The sequence below is a fragment of the Anopheles funestus genome, chromosome 2RL (genome assembly GCF_943734845.2).
Source record: "Anopheles funestus chromosome 2RL, idAnoFuneDA-416_04, whole genome shotgun sequence".
In the NCBI taxonomy this organism is placed as follows: domain Eukaryota; kingdom Metazoa; phylum Arthropoda; class Insecta; order Diptera; family Culicidae; genus Anopheles; species Anopheles funestus.
The window spans coordinates 10931197-10950031 of record NC_064598.1 but is presented as its reverse complement, the minus strand read 5'-3'; the positions used below and the strand labels follow the sequence as shown (position 1 = coordinate 10950031).

General features: G+C 45.3%; 1 protein-coding gene across 8 annotated transcripts in view; it reads left to right on the top strand.

Annotated features, from left to right (window-relative positions):
* The window catches only part of LOC125765970 (homeobox protein homothorax), a 127979-nt gene that overhangs the window by 36403 nt on the left and 72741 nt on the right, over window positions 1–18835 (top strand). For all 8 annotated transcript variants that reach the window (XM_049431531.1, XM_049431537.1, XM_049431535.1 and 5 more), the window contains exons 4-6: window positions 935–1076; window positions 18154–18204; window positions 18336–18386. In XM_049431531.1, the coding sequence (XP_049287488.1) occupies window positions 935–1076; window positions 18154–18204; window positions 18336–18386 (244 nt within the window). The remainder of the gene's footprint in view (window positions 1–934; window positions 1077–18153; window positions 18205–18335; window positions 18387–18835) is intronic.

Sequence of the window (18835 nt, the reverse complement as noted above, 5' to 3'; positions counted from 1 at the left end):
CCGTTCTCCCAGTTTTTTTTTATTATTTGGGAGCCATATTCTAGCTTCCTCGGAACACACTCTACGGTGGGACACATGGCTGCAGGGCAATGTGTCACCGTGGAAAGGACGCAAGTGGAATAGTAAACAGAACCGAACGACTTCCGAAAGTTTTCCATCGGTGGTGAGCGTTTTTTTTATAGAGGGACGTGATTCAACATTTGTCAAACGCATAAACTCCTAATGACATTGCCTCTCTCTCTTCCTCCCTCCACTTCTACTTCCTTCACTTCCTCCTCCATCATGGGAGGAACCCACCGAACAACAGTGGATACATTTGACGGTGGTGATTATTTTGATTGTTGATCTTCATAGCTCACGCGGGCTGAAGGGCTTGCGTTCGGTTGTGTGGATTGCTTTATGACTTGACAAGGCAAACCCGGAACGGCAATCGGAAAGCAAACACACCAGCACATCAGCACATTTGCGTGGCAAAGGGAATAGATTTCTTGTGCCTACTCACACGATACGTACATTAATCCACTTTCACTGAAGTTTTAGTTGGACAACCCAAACACACACACATATATTGGACGTCTTCCGGTCTATGCTGCGAGGGTACACACGGTCACCGAAATACGTCGATTACGTGGCATATTTTTAATACAACATTAGTGCGGCACCCGAAATTACATGCGGCATTAGTGGATGTTAGTGTGCTCAGCCGCGGGGGGTTGATTACCCACGCGTAACAGGGAGAAGGTTTTTACCGAATAACAAATCGCACGGATAAACTCCAGCTTGCCCGTACGGCAGAGTGACAAACCAGTTTTCATCGCGCTACAAATGAATTTCCTTCCTTAATGAAAATGGGGAAAAACTGTAACGATCCTTACGGCGATCCTCGAAATGTATGCTAACGATGTTTTTTTTATTTTCTTTCTCTCTTTCACAGACACCCGCTATTCCCGCTGTTGGCACTAATCTTCGAAAAGTGTGAACTAGCAACCTGCACCCCTCGAGAACCGGGCGTGGCCGGTGGTGACGTATGTTCGTCAGACTCCTTTAGCGAAGATGTGGCTGTATTCAGCAAACAGGTATGTACAGCATTGTCTCCGCTAGTAATTGTGGTCTCCTTTTTTGGGGAAGAAACAGATCCCGAGCTGATGAGCATTCTGTTCCGAACCGGTGTTCACCGATGGTTTGCTTGGAATGCATCGAACATTCTTTTGACCAACAACCCGGGACCGGGTGTTGTGGACGTTCGACATAATGTTTAGCACTCCAGCTTTCCGGGTGAGGTGTGTGTGAGAGTGTGTTTTGGTTTGGGGGGGCCGTTGTGATATTAATCAAAGTCACGGGCGAAGAACCATATGCGGTGCTTACCCAGAGGGAGGTCCCCGTTGATTGCCGATCAACAAAGTAATGCTTAATGCATCCCACGATCAGAGCACACACACAATGGGAGAAAACAGAAACCAGAACAGCATGATGATCGTGGATGAAAAGAGGCAGAAACGATCGATCATTCATAATCAACCGATGGTCGTATCGCAGCTTGAAATTGATGGGCGCTTGGGGTCCGTTCGTCACACCGTCCCTTTTTACCATCGTTTGTTTGTCATTTGTTTAGCAGCAGGCAGGCAGGTCTTCGCCAAAGATTTTACCCGAAAAGTGCGCCAGCCTTTGCGGCTGCTAACTATAGCGAGCAGTAACGGGGAACCATAACAACAACAGCATGGCACTCGGTACAATCGCGACTTTGCCTTTGCATGACCTTTTCACGCCACAGCACGGAGATGATGTGGCGTCTTGATGGGAGGCCATCCCGAAAAAAAACACACACACACACTCCACAACAACACACTGGTTTTTGGTAGGGCGAAGGGTATTGAATTCGCTACCCTAAATGGGATGTCAATGGGAGAAAGGAAAACGAAGGGAGTTGATGTTCTTTCGTTCCTTTCCCGGTGTACTTCTCGTTCTACCTTCCGCGGAACAGTCCACATGCAGTTCTGGCGTTTATTTGCGTTTGTGAGCCGCGCGAAAGTCGATTAATTAACGGTTTTTATGCAACCCACTAGAATTCCGTTGCGCTGCCACGAACTCTGCACGGTGATCTTCTTTTTTTTGCTTTAAGAAAATCCATTTACCCATTTCCTGGCGCGTCTCTAGCGTGAGTGAGATGGATTTTCACGCACACACACAAAAAAAAAGCCGCGTAACGTTCCGTCTGGGCAACAACAGTGTGCCGCGATACCATGGCACCATGATACCAAGCACAACATTGCACGGCGTTCCGTTCATTCGAGTGAGATCGCACTTTTGGCGACACCGGAATGCTTAAGTGGTGCCATAGCGTAACGCGTTCGTCTTACCCCCGGGGCGTACGCCTGGTTTTGTGCACGGCAAAGAAATAAAAAAAAGCGCGCAAGGTCGCGTCCCACCGAATCCGTTCACATCTCTCCACCGCTCGACAACTCGTTTGCGCCCGGTTCATTCACAGGGGTGCATGTGTGTGCTCGGTTCCCGAAAGATCCCCCCCCCCCCCCCCCCTTCAATAATAAACAGCTGCGGAATAAGACTGGCGGACGACGGAGCGCGAAAGTCATTAAAATGTGCGGGACCCGTTTAACGATCGACGGACGGGAAGGGCGAGAGGCTAAGGTGGTCGGAATGCGCGGAATCGGTACCGTACCGAATCCACATCATACCCAAAAGACACCCGAGAAACATCCCGAGCCGAGGAAGATCATTCAACATTTTATGTCATTCCTCAAATCGACGTGTCCCTGAGAAGCACTCTTGATTCCATCGTCGCGTTTATGTGTGTCGGTGTGGATCGCATTTCGTGTGCACCCTTGCCCACACCAGTGTAGTGGGGAGACGTGGGGGTGAGGAGGGAAAACCCATAACCGGTCCCGGAAAATCTGAACTCCTCTGGTCTGGAAGAAACGAGACAAGGATACACACAAGAACCAGATCATGCAGCGAGGGCGATAAAACGCGAGCGTGCGCGCGGCATTCGGACAACTTTATGGCCGTTTTAAGAGGCTGTAAAAAAAGGTGGCAAGGCGTGTGCTATCTGCCCGTATCCCGTGTCGTGTCCGATGCCTTAACACAGTCTGGCCGTGCCGAGATTCGGAACCATGGTGGGTCGATGGTTCGTTTCGGTTGTACGACATTGCGTCTCGGTTTGAGTTCTCGGTCGATCCGTTTGCTCTGAGTGTAGTGAAGTCTTGCTTGCCGATATCTTGCCACTTCTGTTCCACCGTGCCAGGACATTCTACAGAGCAAAACACAGATCCCTTCCAGACTCGTTTCGGTGCTCTAAGAAATTGGTTGTTCTGTTTTCTTTTTCTACTGGCGTAGTTTGTGTCCTCATCCTGCACAAGAACAAGTCATCAGTAGGTCCACAATGACCGATGGGTTGATACTCGAGAGGGCTCGCTTTACAGTCCTTAATGGGGGATAACGAATAAGAGGTGGGAATATTGATTGATTCTAGGTCATTTCTAGTCTGACCGTAATCAATCCCCCGAGGGGATTCAAGAAGCAGCACGAAGAGAAGAAATAAGGAGTTGTGGATATCTTTCGACATCATACTGTCCCCGGGTCATTACCGATGGTTGATGTTATTTTGTTATTTATTTCGTTGTCTCGCAAGCATACACACGCTGCATCATCAGCAGCATCCGCAGACGGGTCGTGATGGTCGAAAGTGATCGCCCACGCCAATGTCTTGATGTATTCGGACGCCGTCTAATAAAGACGACCCAACAAATAAAGTGAAACCGAAATTTACCTTCTACTTTTTTGAAGATACATGACCGAAGAACAAAAAAAAACCCCCACATCACTAGACTCGCTCGTCCCAACAACAGGATGGACATCGTCGTCATGCTTTGGAACACGATCCCTATACACACTTCGATGATGTTTGTGGCTTTAGTACGCTTTAAAGCATCTTCCATTACACTGTCCCGTTCGGAAGGCAATAGATGGATGAATGTACTGACGTCTGTCGGAAGGTGTTTACATCGGCACGGCCCACATCATTTTAAAGAACAGACCGTAGCAAGAAAGCCCAAAATCGATAGGACAATGTGCGCATTGTGTACAACGCCGTCTGGGCGACTAGTATTGTGTTACGCGTATTTCGCGAATTCCACAACCACACATTCCACAGGCTGTGGCAAAAAAAAACACACGCTGCAGAATGGGAAACGAAGTACACAAACATAAAATAGTGGATCATGATGTTCAGCATCAAGATAACGGGAGGACACACAAACCACCGTGAGGCTTCTCCCTTGGGTACGATCGCGACACCAACTTGTGTCAGGTTATACAATTTTTGGGGCGGTTTTTGCTCCCGTTTTTTTTCGTTTTCGTCTTCGGATCGCTGGCTTCCGAGCACGACTGCGTGACTGGGCAAAAATGTAAATTCTGCTGATGACCCATTCGTTTCTTGTGGGCTTGTTCGGGACTTCAAGTCCTTTACATTGGTGCTGGTGTAATTGTCTTTTGCAGAAGGTTCTGTGCTCTGAATGTCTCTATCTTGCTGGGGATTTCAAACTCATCATGCTTCATAGTGTCAACCAAGTGTTGAATCTCCGTTACATTCTAAGGGATAACCTATTAAGAGGCTTTGTAGGCAGGTGCCAAACTAAACAAATCAAATAGAGCTTTCCTCAAGAGTCATTCTACATACTGCTTAATGTCCGCCTTTACTATCTCACACCACCTTTTCATCATCCATTTTGATGATTCAACGAAAGTTACGTTAGTTGCAAGATTCCGAATGACCGCAAGCGATAATTATAGGCTTGGTGTGCACTTAAGTTATTTTCAATCAAAAGATATCATCAAATTTCGTTTTCATTTCGATCCAGCCGCTTGTGCAGGTTCATCTGCATATTTAAAAGGGGGTTCGTTTCATTAACGGGCTCGAACCTGCCTCGAATTCGCTTACTTTAACTGTTCCAAATGTTACAGCACATTATTTGGACGTACGATCGACTCATCAGAATTATGATGTAGAGGTTCTATCCTTCTCAGGTTGACGGTGCTCTGCATAGTCAGAACCGCTGCAAAGGACGCACCGAAACACATTCTCAGGCTGAAGACGTTTCTAAGCACATTAAAACCAAATGTATTCCTGTTTTCTGTCTCTCGATCGTTCGATGATCCACCCACCGTTTACGAGGCATCATTTTTGGATACTTGCCAAGACATTTCTTGCCAAGAACAAAAAAAAACACGTAAAACCTGGCGTAACATGGAAAAGAGAATGGTTGAAGAAAACGGAACCAAATAAAATTTCTTCCAGATGACACTAATCTGATTTTCTTCTTGATGCGTTTCTCAAGCTTAACACACATTCTTCGCTTTGGTTTGTTGATCTTCATCTTCGTGCTTCGGCGCACCATCTTTCCATCTCTTCCGTTCCGCCGTCCACGTGTTTTGTATGGGCATTTTTGGATGTTATTTTGTAGTGTTGTTGTTGTTGTCGGAAACTTATTTTCTTTCCTCACTGTTTTGCAGCTCTGTTGTGATTGTTGCTGAGTTATTTTTTCTCGTTGTTAATGCCCATTTTTCGCCCGTTCTGCTTGTTAGCAGGGTCGGACCCCGGCCCCAGAGGTGCTGCTGGTTAGAAATGTTTGGAACCGTCTGTTTAGCAAAACCGAGACAGCAGCGATGCGAATAATGCCCTCGGTAACCCTCTGCCGGGCTTCATTCGCTCGTGAGCCATTTGCAGTACGCTGGGATGCTGGGTTTTTTTTTCCTGTTGGTTTTCAATTTCTTTGGTGTGGTGTGTTGAAAAAGAGTGCAAAAAAAATACATACACACAAAATCGTTCTTTGCAAAACGGGACGGGACGTTATTTTAATGCCGCTTTGGTTTGGTTTTGTTCGGCCGGTTAAAGTGATCAATGCACGGATCGGTTTTATGGGATGCGGGGAAGCTGGAAGCAACCAACCGAAAATCGGGAAGGGCACACATAAAAGGCAGAAACAGCTAAAATGAAGTAAGAGATAAAAATAGAATAAGCTTAATGCTTCAACGCACCAGGCAACAACAAAAAAAAAACAACCATGTACACAATGATAGTGGCAACAAGACAAAGAAATGATGCTTTTGCACAACAACATCAACGACAAAAAAGAGCAAAACGGCACGAAAAATCGGGTGAGTCGGAGTAAAGATGTTTGAAATTTAAGATGATTTCGAAGGTTATTTTCACGATCACGTTGAAGTGTGGCTGATCGAGCGCTACGACCAAAAGTTGTTGTGCATTTTGGCTTGTTTTGTGCATTTTGGTTATGGTCATATTTTGTGGATTTACACGAGTTGCACTCCGATCATCTTCCCGCTTTGAAATGCATCCATTTTTTGGTTATAATACGTTTCTTTAAAATGGAATTCTAATTTACTATCAACACGATCGGTAGGAATGCATTCACAGTGTTCGTTTTCGCTTGTTCTGTTGGTGCGTGTCTTGATGATTTGTAGTGCTCGGTGTGCAGCCACAGAATGGTTTTCCCGTTTCGCGCACACCCGAGGTCACACAGAAACGCTCCAAGCTTGCGCTGGATCAAATTCCACCACCGCCAGATGATCATTTGGAACAAAAAGTCCTCGGGGGCAAATAGAAACACAACGAAAAGCATATGTTTCTGGCTGCTCCGGTGCACACAATAGCAACAACATTCGCGCGCTTGCATTACCGACCGGGAGTAGTCGAGGATTTGACTGGTTGGTATCTTCACAATGTGATCCTCGACAAGCCAAACAGGCACCGGGTGGAAGATCAAGCTGGAAGAGACGATAGCTTATGCCATCGCCTTACCAAACTAGTGAGCCCTAGGCGATTGGAACCGCAAGGGACGAAAGAATCTAGCCCTTTCGAGGGATAGAAAATGGAATACACCGTGCGTGGCATTACTGTACGCATCCACCACAGGCTAAGCGCACTTTCCATTATGGATGTGTAGTGCGGGACCAAAAACCAACCCCCTGGGAAGAATGCGACGAGTGGAAGGAATCACACAGAAAACGGGCCAAAGAATACAGATGGGATCAGTGAGCGAGTGAAATAACACAACACCTTCCACTGAGAAAAAAGGTTTGAATTCCACGTCCCGGAATCGTGACGCGACGTGTGGGGACGGGGAAGAGACGTGTGGTACGCGGTAAGGCACATAATGGGAGAGAGAGAGATAGAGAGGGAGGGAAAAATATCGAAGATTACAATTATGTGATCAAAAGAGACTTTCAATTTTGCTCTTATTCATTATGTCGGTTCGGCCCGTGGGTTTCGGTGTGGTACCCTTTTTTCATTCCTTGATCTGCTTTCTTCTAGCGCTGGTTTCTGGACCATTTTCACTGTGAAGAGGGGAAGGGGAGGGGGGACTTTGTAGTGCTCATGTTTCACCCCACTCCATTTTGCTTTTTTGTTTCCTCCCGCTCCAAAACATCACGATGCGACCTTGGTCTTAGATACCTTTGGACGGCGTGCGTCACTGAGTTATGTTGCTTCGTTGCCCGTTTAAGTCTCGTGGTTGAAATGCCTTTTTTCTCTTTTCACTCAATTTTCCTATTTTATTATTTCTACCTGCGCTTAATTGTGTAAGGGATTCACAATTTTGTTTTGTTTTTCGATTTTTGGTCGAGAGAAACGCTTTTCAAACTCAACCAAATCAACAAAAACGACCTTCGTCTTACGATTCCGGCGTTTAGGCCGTACGGCCTGATGCGTTCGAACGATCTATTCCGTCCATCCCCTATTACCGGCACTGAATGCCGTTGCGCTCAGAACGACACCCTTCCCGATCATCCCGCGGGGGGTTCCAATTTGTAAAAGAAAGGCCTTCGCCCTAACCCTCTCGGCAGGCTTGGCTGGGCTGCCTGCATCATGTGCAAACAGCCAAATGACAGCCCAAGCGGTTCCCGCAGCGCAAACCGGCAGGGCTCCGTTTCGTTCTGCCGCTTTTCACTTTCCTTATTCCCAATTCCCTCGAGGGAAGAGATCTTCCTCGACCGATGATCACTGATCGCACGGGGTGTTAGACATTAGGGACCTCCTTAAGGGTTTTTGCTTCGAGTAGACACTTCGAGCTACGGGATAGGTCTAGGTTTGGCACTGTTTTTTTTTTATTTCTCTTCCAACCAACCTTCTCTTTGAGACCTGCAGAGCGTGGTGCTTGGCCGAAGAAAGAAAGACACACACACAGAAGAAAAAAAAACGCAACAACAATCCACGGGGTGACATTGCTTGTGTATCGGGATTTTTGGACCGTTCGTGTGCCGGGGACTAGCCTTTTTAGGAATTTCATTATTTTCATGCTCTTGGGTTTGGTTTTCGTTTCGTTTCATTTAAGTTTTTGTTACAGTTCTTTTTTCTTTTTTTTTGTTCACCCCATCTTTTGTTGTCTGCCTTCTTTGCTTTCGATCTAGGCGAACGCGAAGATCACCCAAAACGCACTGTTCCCTCGGGTTCGTTTCTTTGGGTTTTTTTTATTCCTTCCTCCTTATTAAAACAGTTTAAGCTGTGGCGGATGGTTTTAATTTTTTTTAGCAACTTCACTCCCCCTTCCCTGTTCCACCTCGTTTCAGCCCTAGTGCCGGTGTAGGGCACCAAGGAATGTAGGGAACATCCTTCTGCCCTCCTGGTGAGATCGATTGCTTTTTTGGCTGCTAAATGGAGCTGAATGGTGAAGCGCGGCGAGGCAGTTTCTTTTAGCAAATGCAACAGGGAACGCTTGATTCTGTAGCCTTCCTGTTTTTTTTGCACAAAACCGAACAAACGAACCACTAACGAACTTACAGCGAAAAAACAAAACCCCTCATCGCAATATCCCTCACTTATTTCCTCCTTTAGCTTTCATTCTCTCACGCTTCCTTTCGTGCAAATGAAAAAAATCCTGAATTAAACAAAATTAAAAACAACTCGAAATAAAACGGGCTTAGATTCAACGAAAAAATGCCTCTTTTGCCAAAAACAGAACGCACTAACAAACGGGACAGTTTCCGTTGCCGTCGGGTCTGCGATTCACTATTTCTTCGGGACATTTTTTCCTCTTCAGGTTTTGTTGCAATGCAGGGGATTTCCCTGGATTTTGCCAACAGCTCGAAACGGAAGTAGAATTAGCAAAAGGTACGCACACGAACGCATTTGATTTAATTATTGCGTAATCGTTTCTTTGTGCGATTACGATACGATCGCTACGAACAATATCGCACGATTGGTCTCTTTATGCCACTAGAAAGATTATTTCCTGCTGACTGTTGGCTGACATCCATTAGTTGGGTAGAACGCATACACGCAGAAAAGAAATAGCAGCTTCTTAAGCTTTCGTTCCTAACTGTCCAAAGCTGCAAAGGCTGCGAACAAAAATCTAAAGCAGTGTCAAAAATCAATTAACGCTGCATGAAACCTGGAACCGGATCCTGGAACACCGCTGTGTCCGATCTTCTAAGTCCAGCCCGCGCGACACAGCCGGACCTTAATGTTTGTAGCAGATCTGAAAGGAGACAGGGGATGAAGCTCTGGTCAGATTTAGAAAAAAAGCAAACCAAAGCATTCCCGTTCGTCACTTCGTATTTCTTTTAAGTTTGTTTTTTTTCTATCTCGGATAATGGTTGTGACCAACATACCATGCCATGTGTTATTCTTCTGATTTTTTGATGCAGTGTCCTTTCGCTTTCGCTGTCCCTGGATGCAGTTTTGGGATTTTTGTGAAGGATTTTGGTTTTTGTAGAAATCTAATCATTCACACAGCGAAACGAAGTACCATGAATTCGATCTCCTGCTTGGTGATCTTAGTCTTTTCCAGTGAAACCGATGCACCCGGTTGGGACCTGTTGTAAGGTTAGATTTTTTTTGGGATTGTTGCTTTTGGACATTCTTGGGCATGGAGGGATGATCTTCCAGGAACTCCCGGAACCGTACCCAATCACTAGCAGCATCTTGTAGGCTGGTCGGAGTTTTTCTCTATTTCCACGCCGAACGCATGTTTTGCATCGAATGGGACGACTGACAATTGTACAAATCTGCTGAGAGTCAGATGAATTTCTTATGTTCGGGAACTGGGAGTCCTTTTTTTTTGGTTGGTCCGATGCGTTCCCATGCCGAAGAAAAAGAGATTGTTGCAAGCTGGGGTGCTGGTATGCACCGTAACAAAGACCAAAAAAAAAAACACACAGTTGTACTGATCGAAAAGAACAGAAAAAACCACTGCTGCCATATGCTGCGTCTTGCTGGTTATGGAATTGGTTGGTATTGTTTTTTTTGCTCTCCCTCCACTCCGGATACCGACAACAGATTTCGATGGATTTAACTTCCTTTTTTTCTTGCTTTGAAACTTCTCAAACCGGGCATCGAAATGGGCAAAACTGCAGTCGACAATTGCAGCCCGCGTTTGCAGATGCCTGTTTTGCTGCAACCACAGTAACACGGCAGCAGCAGCAGCAGCAGCAGCAGCAGGTAAATGTGGCAGGTCAAAGCATCCGTCATCAGCAGTTAGCAACAGTTCCGCGTGCAACGGACCGGATGGTCAATGCTATTTGGTACAGGTTTGCTTGATTTTTTTGTTATCTGGGTCGCGTTTCTTTTTGCATTTGTTTTTTTGTGTTTGTTGCCTCTGTCGCTGCTGCTGCTGCACATCTTGCATGGAAATGTGCACTTTCAGCTTCATTTGTATTCGCCAAGGACGTCCACACGCGCGGGAGGGGGAGATGGTTGTTTCTTTTTTTCTTCTTCTTGTTCTTCCCCTTTTCCAACGGTCTGATTCGTTCAAAGTTGGATGAGGTCATCGAAATCGAATTCGTCACGCATACGCCATATGTGCATAGCTATGGTCGTAACTGCATGTGGTAACGGCGCGAAACAGAGAGGTCATTGATTGCAAATCTGTTTTCTTTGCCTTCCCTGGGAAACATTTGGTTGCACCAAATGACATTTAATTGGATTTTATTCCGTTACGTTTTTGGGGTGTGTTTTTTTTGCAGACGATACTGCTTCTGCATTCGAAGCAGGAACAACGTTTGCGCGGCCTAATCTTATGTGCGTTCGTACGTACGAACGAAAGATTTATGCATTGCGTTCAATCGCCTCCCGCACCCGTACCCACGTTGCCAGCAAACCCCCGAAAAGGTAAATTAATCACTTGACCACAAATAATTAGTACCGAAAAACAAAAACAATTCACTCCCTGCTCGACTCCATCCATCGACGCGTTTGTACAAACAAACCAGCTTAAGCAAACTAGGCAGGGTTTGGCTTTCGGAAGGTAGAATAAATAACGAAATGCAATAAAACAGAAGCAAAACAGCACACTTGAAGTGGGAAGAGAAGAAGAAAAAAAAACAGTACCCTTCCGACGTGCATCATAAAAAGGCGTGAAAGTATGACGAGAATTTTAGTTTGGAAATTTATGCAACCATCAATGAGCTGGCACAGCGAGACCCCGGCCAGCGGCCAGTCGAACCGCGAATGGTGCTCTGGTAGTCGGTGCGGAACGCATGATGATCTCTTTCACACGCCCGCAACGGAAACCGCGTGTAAAAAGGGATGTGAAAAATCTGCAATCAATACTCGATCTACAAACAACAACTATTTACAACTATATGCACACTTGGTACGATCCATACATGATCGCACAAACGGGAATACGCGGGGGGACATACAAACCGATCACGGCGATGGGGTTGGTAGTAGCATAAGCGAATTATCGACAGCGCGAGCAAGCGCGAGAGAGAGACCGTATCACGAAACCGAACGCGTCCAGAACGCCCAAGGATTGCCCTTTTTGATGATGGAATGTTTATTTTGGTTTGGGTTTTTTATTTATCTTCTTTTTTTTGTGTGTTGCTGTTATTGTTTGGTTCACTCTTCTCTTTTAATGCAGTCTTGCACATTGGATTTTTTGGCCGTTTCGCTCACCGTTCGTCGGTATCGTCCTGTGGTACATATGCCGAGTAGGGGGTACATGTATTGGCCACGGCAGCTTCTGCTGCTTTTCTTGCCGAACGATAATTTATGAGCCTCACTTACATCTATATGCACGTGTGTATGGGGTTTGTGTAGTAGGCGCCATCCGCTCGTTCCACCCAAAAACCTCAGAACGTACAAAGGGAATGGAAAGAGGGAGTAGAGCATATTTTATTATGCCTATCTCGAAAACGATTTGATTATTGTTTTGATCATAAATTTGAACCTCAAACCATACCAACACCATTCGGCACCTTCGCACATTCTCTCACACCCGCATTAACCGGGTGGCGCCTGTAAGGAAGACGTCTTTCTTTCTTTTTTTTCCCTCCGAATTCCGAAGCGAAGATTGTTTAATGGTACGGTGCGGGTATTTAGTTTTTCTGAAGGGTTTCGATTTCTCGATAGCAATTAGCCCCAGTATATGGGGACGGAGCACGGCTCAAGAAGACAGACAGAGGAAGAAGACGTTATTTTTTTTTGTTTGGCGAAAATTAAGGTTAGGTGCGGGGCGACTGAGATGCAACGAGGCTGAGCAGTGAAAGATATGTTATTTCCGGTTATCGGCAGTCGATACACGCGCAGGATGATGAAATTAGCCCGCGTGCCCATTACAGCAGGCTCCGTAGCATGTGATGACGATAGTATCGGGAAATCCGTACTACCGATACCGAACCATTAAGGAACCATTGTCGATGGCAGTTTGTTTTGCAGAGTCGTTTCGATTTCTGCTTCCGCCTGGGAATTAAGCGACGTTTTGCGATTGCGGGTTGTGCGTTTCGCTAACTCTTGTTTCGGCTAGTGATGAGAACTCCCTTTCGGAATCGATCCACATCTCCGAATGAGGGAGGGAGTTGGTAAGAGCAAAAGGATAGAAGAACCAGAAGAAGTAATTACTAATTACCATTTCTGAATGGTTTGCCTTTCCTTTCAGTCCGATTCCGATGGTCCGTGCTCGTTTACTTCATCCCGGGTATGGGAATTATCTCATCAGCAGGTCCGGCCTCCCGGAATAACAAAAACTTGCTCCTGCTTGCTTTGCGCTTTTGCCGTTCTCTTACTTTGCTGATGCCACTCCGCAACCATTCCTAATGACACATTTTAATAACATGTGCCGAAAAGGGAGGGATCGTTCAAATCGCCGCATCGCGTAACACTAATAAATGCTCATAATTTATGTAAAAACCAAGCACCAGATGTGAACGGCGGAGCATAGTGAAGGAAGACGGCCGGCATAAAGGGACGATTTTGGGGTTTTTGGTGTTTTTTTTCACTTCTCGTTCCGAACGACCGAACCGTCGTTGGTACGATCGTGCGTGGCGTTGAGAGATCCGATCGCACCAACCATTTGCTGACGTATCCTTTTCGATCGGAGATCCCTTTTCTTGGTTGGGTAATTTATAGCTTATCCCTAAAACGGCGTTTTAATATGCTTTAACACCCGAACCGTCGAGGGGGAAGGAAGACACTCTCTAACAAGGTCGAAGCTAATCGGTTTGGCCTCGTCTAATGTGGACAGTTTCTGAAGCCGAGCGTTAAATAGTTGCTCCACCGTCGTTAAGTCGATCCGCTTAAAGTGCTGAAGACTTGTGCCTTGCCAAACCGTTCCGAGGGCTTTATAATTGTTACGAGTACTGTTTTGGAGAATTGTTTCCTGTCGCTGTAGCCTTCCTTAGCTACGGACGGGAAGAGTCCTTTGAGTGTCGTGAGGAATGTTAGGAAACTTATTCCAACGAGAATCACTACAAGTCACGAAAGTTCTCCGTAGTTTTGGGCCGCATGTACGGTGAATCTGCCTCGATACGTCCTCAAATGTCATTAACGATGATACAGCTTGGTTGATAAACATCAACGAATAGTTTCGGTCTACACGTAATTGTGTCCTCAGAATTCGTCTTAAGCACGCACACTTCCCGTATCAGTAATCGAATTTCGGAGTGTCAAAATGCAATCGAGACGGAATTATATCCGGATCCGGGGTATGCAGAACCGGTGGTGTGGAAAAGTTTTGTAAGCTTATGACAAATTACCATTCCGCATGTTACAATTAATAGAATCCTTATCGCAAACTTCCAATTTCGAAGTTATCCGTTCGTTCTTCATTTGAAATCAAAGGAAGTCATTTAAATTGACTTTAAAATGTTCGACATTCCCACATAAAACGTGCTGTTTCTCGTTGCGCATAAATGAAATCTTCAACCAAAATCGGCACGAAACGTGAACAGATTTCTTGAGTCCCGAGAAAGGCTTCCGGCTCAAGATATTGGTTCAGATACGGGAAGCAATACCAGCACCAGGCTACCGACCGTTACGCATTATCGTTCTGCGTTGCTATTGCTCGTATTATTTTGTACGCTGTTGCAGAAATAAAGTTATAAATTTATTGCCCCGTTAAAAAAAGGCACACAAGTGCGGGGGGAACACGCAACGCCGCACGCACTGCACAAAATCCATTAGGAATTCCTTCATCCCGGCGCTGGATGATGATATTTCATTTTTCCTCATTTTTTACCTATTCTTATGATGGCCGGTGCAAAAAAAAAAACCCAAAGACCTGAAAGGAAAGTGCACTCAGCGGCAGCAAAACACCGACACCGTGCGGCTTATCCGTGAGGCAAGAAGCGTCGGATTGTGACGCGCAGCCACAGTGAAACCATTACCGAACCCTAATGGCATCCATTTCCACTGGCTACATACACACACACACACACACACAGACGGAAAAGCCCGAATTCTCATGAACAGACCAACCTCTTCGAGAAGCCTCACATAAGCTCCCCAAAAACGAAGGATATTATTCGACTGTTTCCCCGTTCAACAACGCAGTAATCCCTCCGTAATGCCAACCTCCCGTAATTCCAAGTCGAATGGCAACTAACAAACATAGTCCGGGCCCGGTCCTTGCCAAAACAAATGGGACGCTTCAAGCGGAGAAGCGGGGAAGTGTGCGAATGAAGTTATGAAATAAAATAGTCCTGAACTCTTATGCTGTGTTTTGTTTGGGGGGTTTCTACACCGAAAGAGGTTTTTTTTCTTCTCTCCCCATTTTTCCCAAGTGGAAACCTAGCGTGGAAAATTGCGAATAGGAGATTGCCTTTGTAGCACAGACATTGAGTTCCCTTTCGTATAAGTATTTTTCCTTACGGTCGTGTGGTGTTACACCGCCGGTAGCCCTTCGGCTTTTGTCAATTTACCTTCAATTTGTAGCAAAACGGTGTACGCATTTGGCAATTCCAATCCCAGCTCACTGACCCGTGCATTATTACGCCCGAGAGCGGATCAACGCTCCCGAGTGCGTGCCTTTGCGTCTTGGGCAACTTTTGCGGGAATAATGTCCCGCTGCGTATGTTCCGGCATATTTCGAATCGGATCCGGCTCGTTGTGTCCGATTGGATGGTTTGCAGTTCTGTTCTGGGAGGATTTTTTTATTTACTCCCTATCGCGATCGCAAAATCGCGAAGGATGGGTGACCATTTTTCTGTACACAAAATGGGAAGAAAGTATACTCAGTCGGAAAAACGGTGCGAAAAGCGAATGGGGAATAGTTCTTGTACGAATTTCCTTCCTCGGAGGGTTTGTTTCGGGCATGTTGTCGATTTCTTCCAGTTCCGGTCCAGCTCCGAAACATCATCACCCAGCGTACGGTACAAATCCCCAACTTCCTTGTTTTGCGCTGCCATTGTGGCAAGGTTTGCTGGTGGGTTTACGCTTAGATACGCATTTGGCCCCTTATTTCCGGAACACTTGCCACCCGCGTCCTGGCATGCTGGTGATAGCCATCCCATTGCCTGCTCTCAACAATGATCCGGATGTTTCCTTTTTCTGACGTAACGGGTCCCGGTGTTTCCGTGTTTCCGTTCCGGTTAAGAAATGGTCGCTTCGGTTCGTACAGAGCAAATGGTAGAAAAGAAGAAAAAAAAAACTGTCACTTTCTTTATCGCATCGTCTGTTTGTGTGTTTGTGGCTTGCGTAACATTTTTCCTCCCCGTTGCTGCGTTGTATGGAAAATGGAGCGAGTTTCTGTTTTTCTTCCTACCAGCAGATGGCGGAAACCGTAATCAGAAATGTACTCCCGAAGTGTTCTGGAAAGTGGAAGTACAGCAGGGTTTTTGCTTCCCCATTTGCTAGCCTATTTTGCCTATATCGGACGTCTTTGGTACCGATGTCCTTAATTTCCGGAAGGAACGGTATTGTAATGGTTTGCAAAAGGGGAAAAAGAAAAAGCAATACCGGGACCGCACACTTCAAGTTGAAGGCCTATTTCTGTTTCCTGCCCAGGAATGTCCGGGAGTCCGGGGAAAATATGAACCAGAGCAACCCAGACCAACAATTGGATTGGACCGAGGTTGGTGCCAGTTGAACTGTGAAATAATATTGTAGCACCGTTAGGTTCGTTCCCCGTTAGGCTCTTCTGGAGATACCGGGTATTGCGGATGGTTAGAGAGCCATTTTGGGGCGGTTTGGTACATCGTTGTCCGTATTTAACGAAGCGATGATGAGACTACCCGATATGGTCGTAACGGGACCCCACTCCAGTGGGAGTATCTAAATCTGTGTTTTTTCTACTATCAACAACTACCAACGTCTGAAGAAATGATATAGAAGGAAGAAAGAAAAAAAAAGGATATGACTCCGGAAACGACAAAAGGACACAATTTGCCCAGACATCAGACCAGGACTAAGGGGGGGGGGGGGGGGGGGGCGTTTTTGCAATAGATAGTTGCCTACCAAGTGTAGCGCACAGGAAAACGATATCATTTTTCCCCGAAGAGTCATCACTGTGGGCTAGTCGGAACAGTTAAATGTCTGTCCATTTCGATCGAAAGCAAATTACCATTAAGGGGACAGTGCCATGGGGCAGCAACGTATCAGCATGAGATCATAAGGCATGATGTTTCACCATCCGAGTTGCTTAATCACCTGTTTGAAAGGTCGATCCGGGAAGCTGATCGTCCATTTGTTGACCACCATGATGCTTTAAATGGTGCAAATGCCCTTTAAGAATTGCCGATGAGTCTTCGACACAGATTTTTTTTTTCTTCATCGAATGACGAAAAGAGGACTTTTAAATTCTAATCATTCCGCGGTAATGATACTTTGAATTTCTTGCAAAACTTTTCTCTAATCAAGCTTTAAAGCAAATCGGAAGTTTCGTTCCATTAGTAACCATCCGGTAATGGCGGACAGCATAAAGTTTCTTATCAAAACAAATGACTCTTTTTATTTCCGGAAATGGGTTTTTTTGTTGTTGCTCTTAGTCGTTCAATTCCCTTTAAAGTTCAAAATGTCTTTCCCTTTAAATGTCGGAAAATGGTGTGTGTTTTACCTTTCGCATTCAGTTATCATAAATCGTGATTTAGCAGCAAGTGAAGTTGTACCGTACCGTATCTATTCGCTGCGTAATTGATGCGATTAAGGTTAGTGAAGTTCGTTTCTCGTGTTCCCACTGGGATAAGGTGTCCAAAACAGGGCTTTAAGAATACCGCACCATAGGCATCCTGCCCACAGTTACAAGAATGTTAGCGCCAGCAAGTCCAATGACTCTTCAAATGTGGGTAAATACGGCAAGACAAAGCCAGACACAGAGAGAAAAAAAATTCACCCGGAGAATAGAATCAAAATAACAAATCATCGTATCATCGTAGTACCGCTCAAATGTGCCACTGTGCGCTGATAATTTTATGACTCATGACTTTTACGACGGTTCCGTTAAGGAGGAGACCAGAAAAAAAAACACGGAAAAGAAAACCACACACATACACCAGACGTACACGTTTCTGTCTCTTTCGGCACTGGGTTACTCTGCCTGGCTTCTGGACAACGACGGGTTATTTTTTTTTTGGAAGATTGAGGTCATAAATCCATGAAGTCTGGTGCGCCATAAAAACGGGTGGCCACCGGTTGATTTTCCTAACCGGCATCTGTGTGTGTGGTTTTTTTTGGTTCTGCCTTCTTCCTTGACTAGCTGTAGCTCAATCGTCCAAATTGTAGCCGAGTCTCCATCGTGTACGGGGCGTATTTGTTTGACTACCAAAAATCACACCTACCTGATATTGCTACCAGCTGATAGTGTAGTATCACTCCACATGCTGTAGTATCGTTATCGTTTGCTATAATATTTACTGTATGTGTCTCACTTTTACTCAATCTCCTTCTCTCTCGTTTAATCTTTGTTACAGATTCGGCAAGAAAAACCCTACTACGTAGCAGATCCCGAAGTGGACTCACTTGTAAGTATCAACTATGTATCTGCAACAGAACGCCTTGTTCTTTAGAGTCATTCTTTTCACAAGATAGTTCTGTGTACATCGTTCACTTTACTAACGGTATTTTATCCTGTTTTCTTCCCTTTACCTAACAGATGGTGCAAGCAATTCAAGTTCTAAGGTTTCATCTATTAGAGCTTGAAAAAGTAAGTACTACCACAAAAATAAAACAAAACCAAAAGAAAAACAAAAAACGAACAAAAATTGAAGAACAAAACAATCTTTTGAAGTTTTTGTAAACAAAAAAAAACACAGAATATTCGTACTTCCGACATTCCTTTTCTTCGCGAAAAGTAAATAACAAATAACTAAAGCATCAAAACAGCCGGATATGCATTTTGCTTCCGGTGGGATAAGAAACCATTTTGCCGAAAAGGTTTCATTTTAACCCTGTCCACGGATAGTTGTTTTTTGATGCTTTATTTTATTTTTATTTCGTGCCTTACACGGCCCCACTGAGGTTACAGTGACGCACAAGCAGGCGCTCTGTACCGGGCCATGTTTCTAGCGACGATCTTCTCTTGTGGTTTATTTCTATTGTTTTTTTAACTTCTATCATATCTCAAGAGATGATCTTAAGATAATGTTTGGTAAA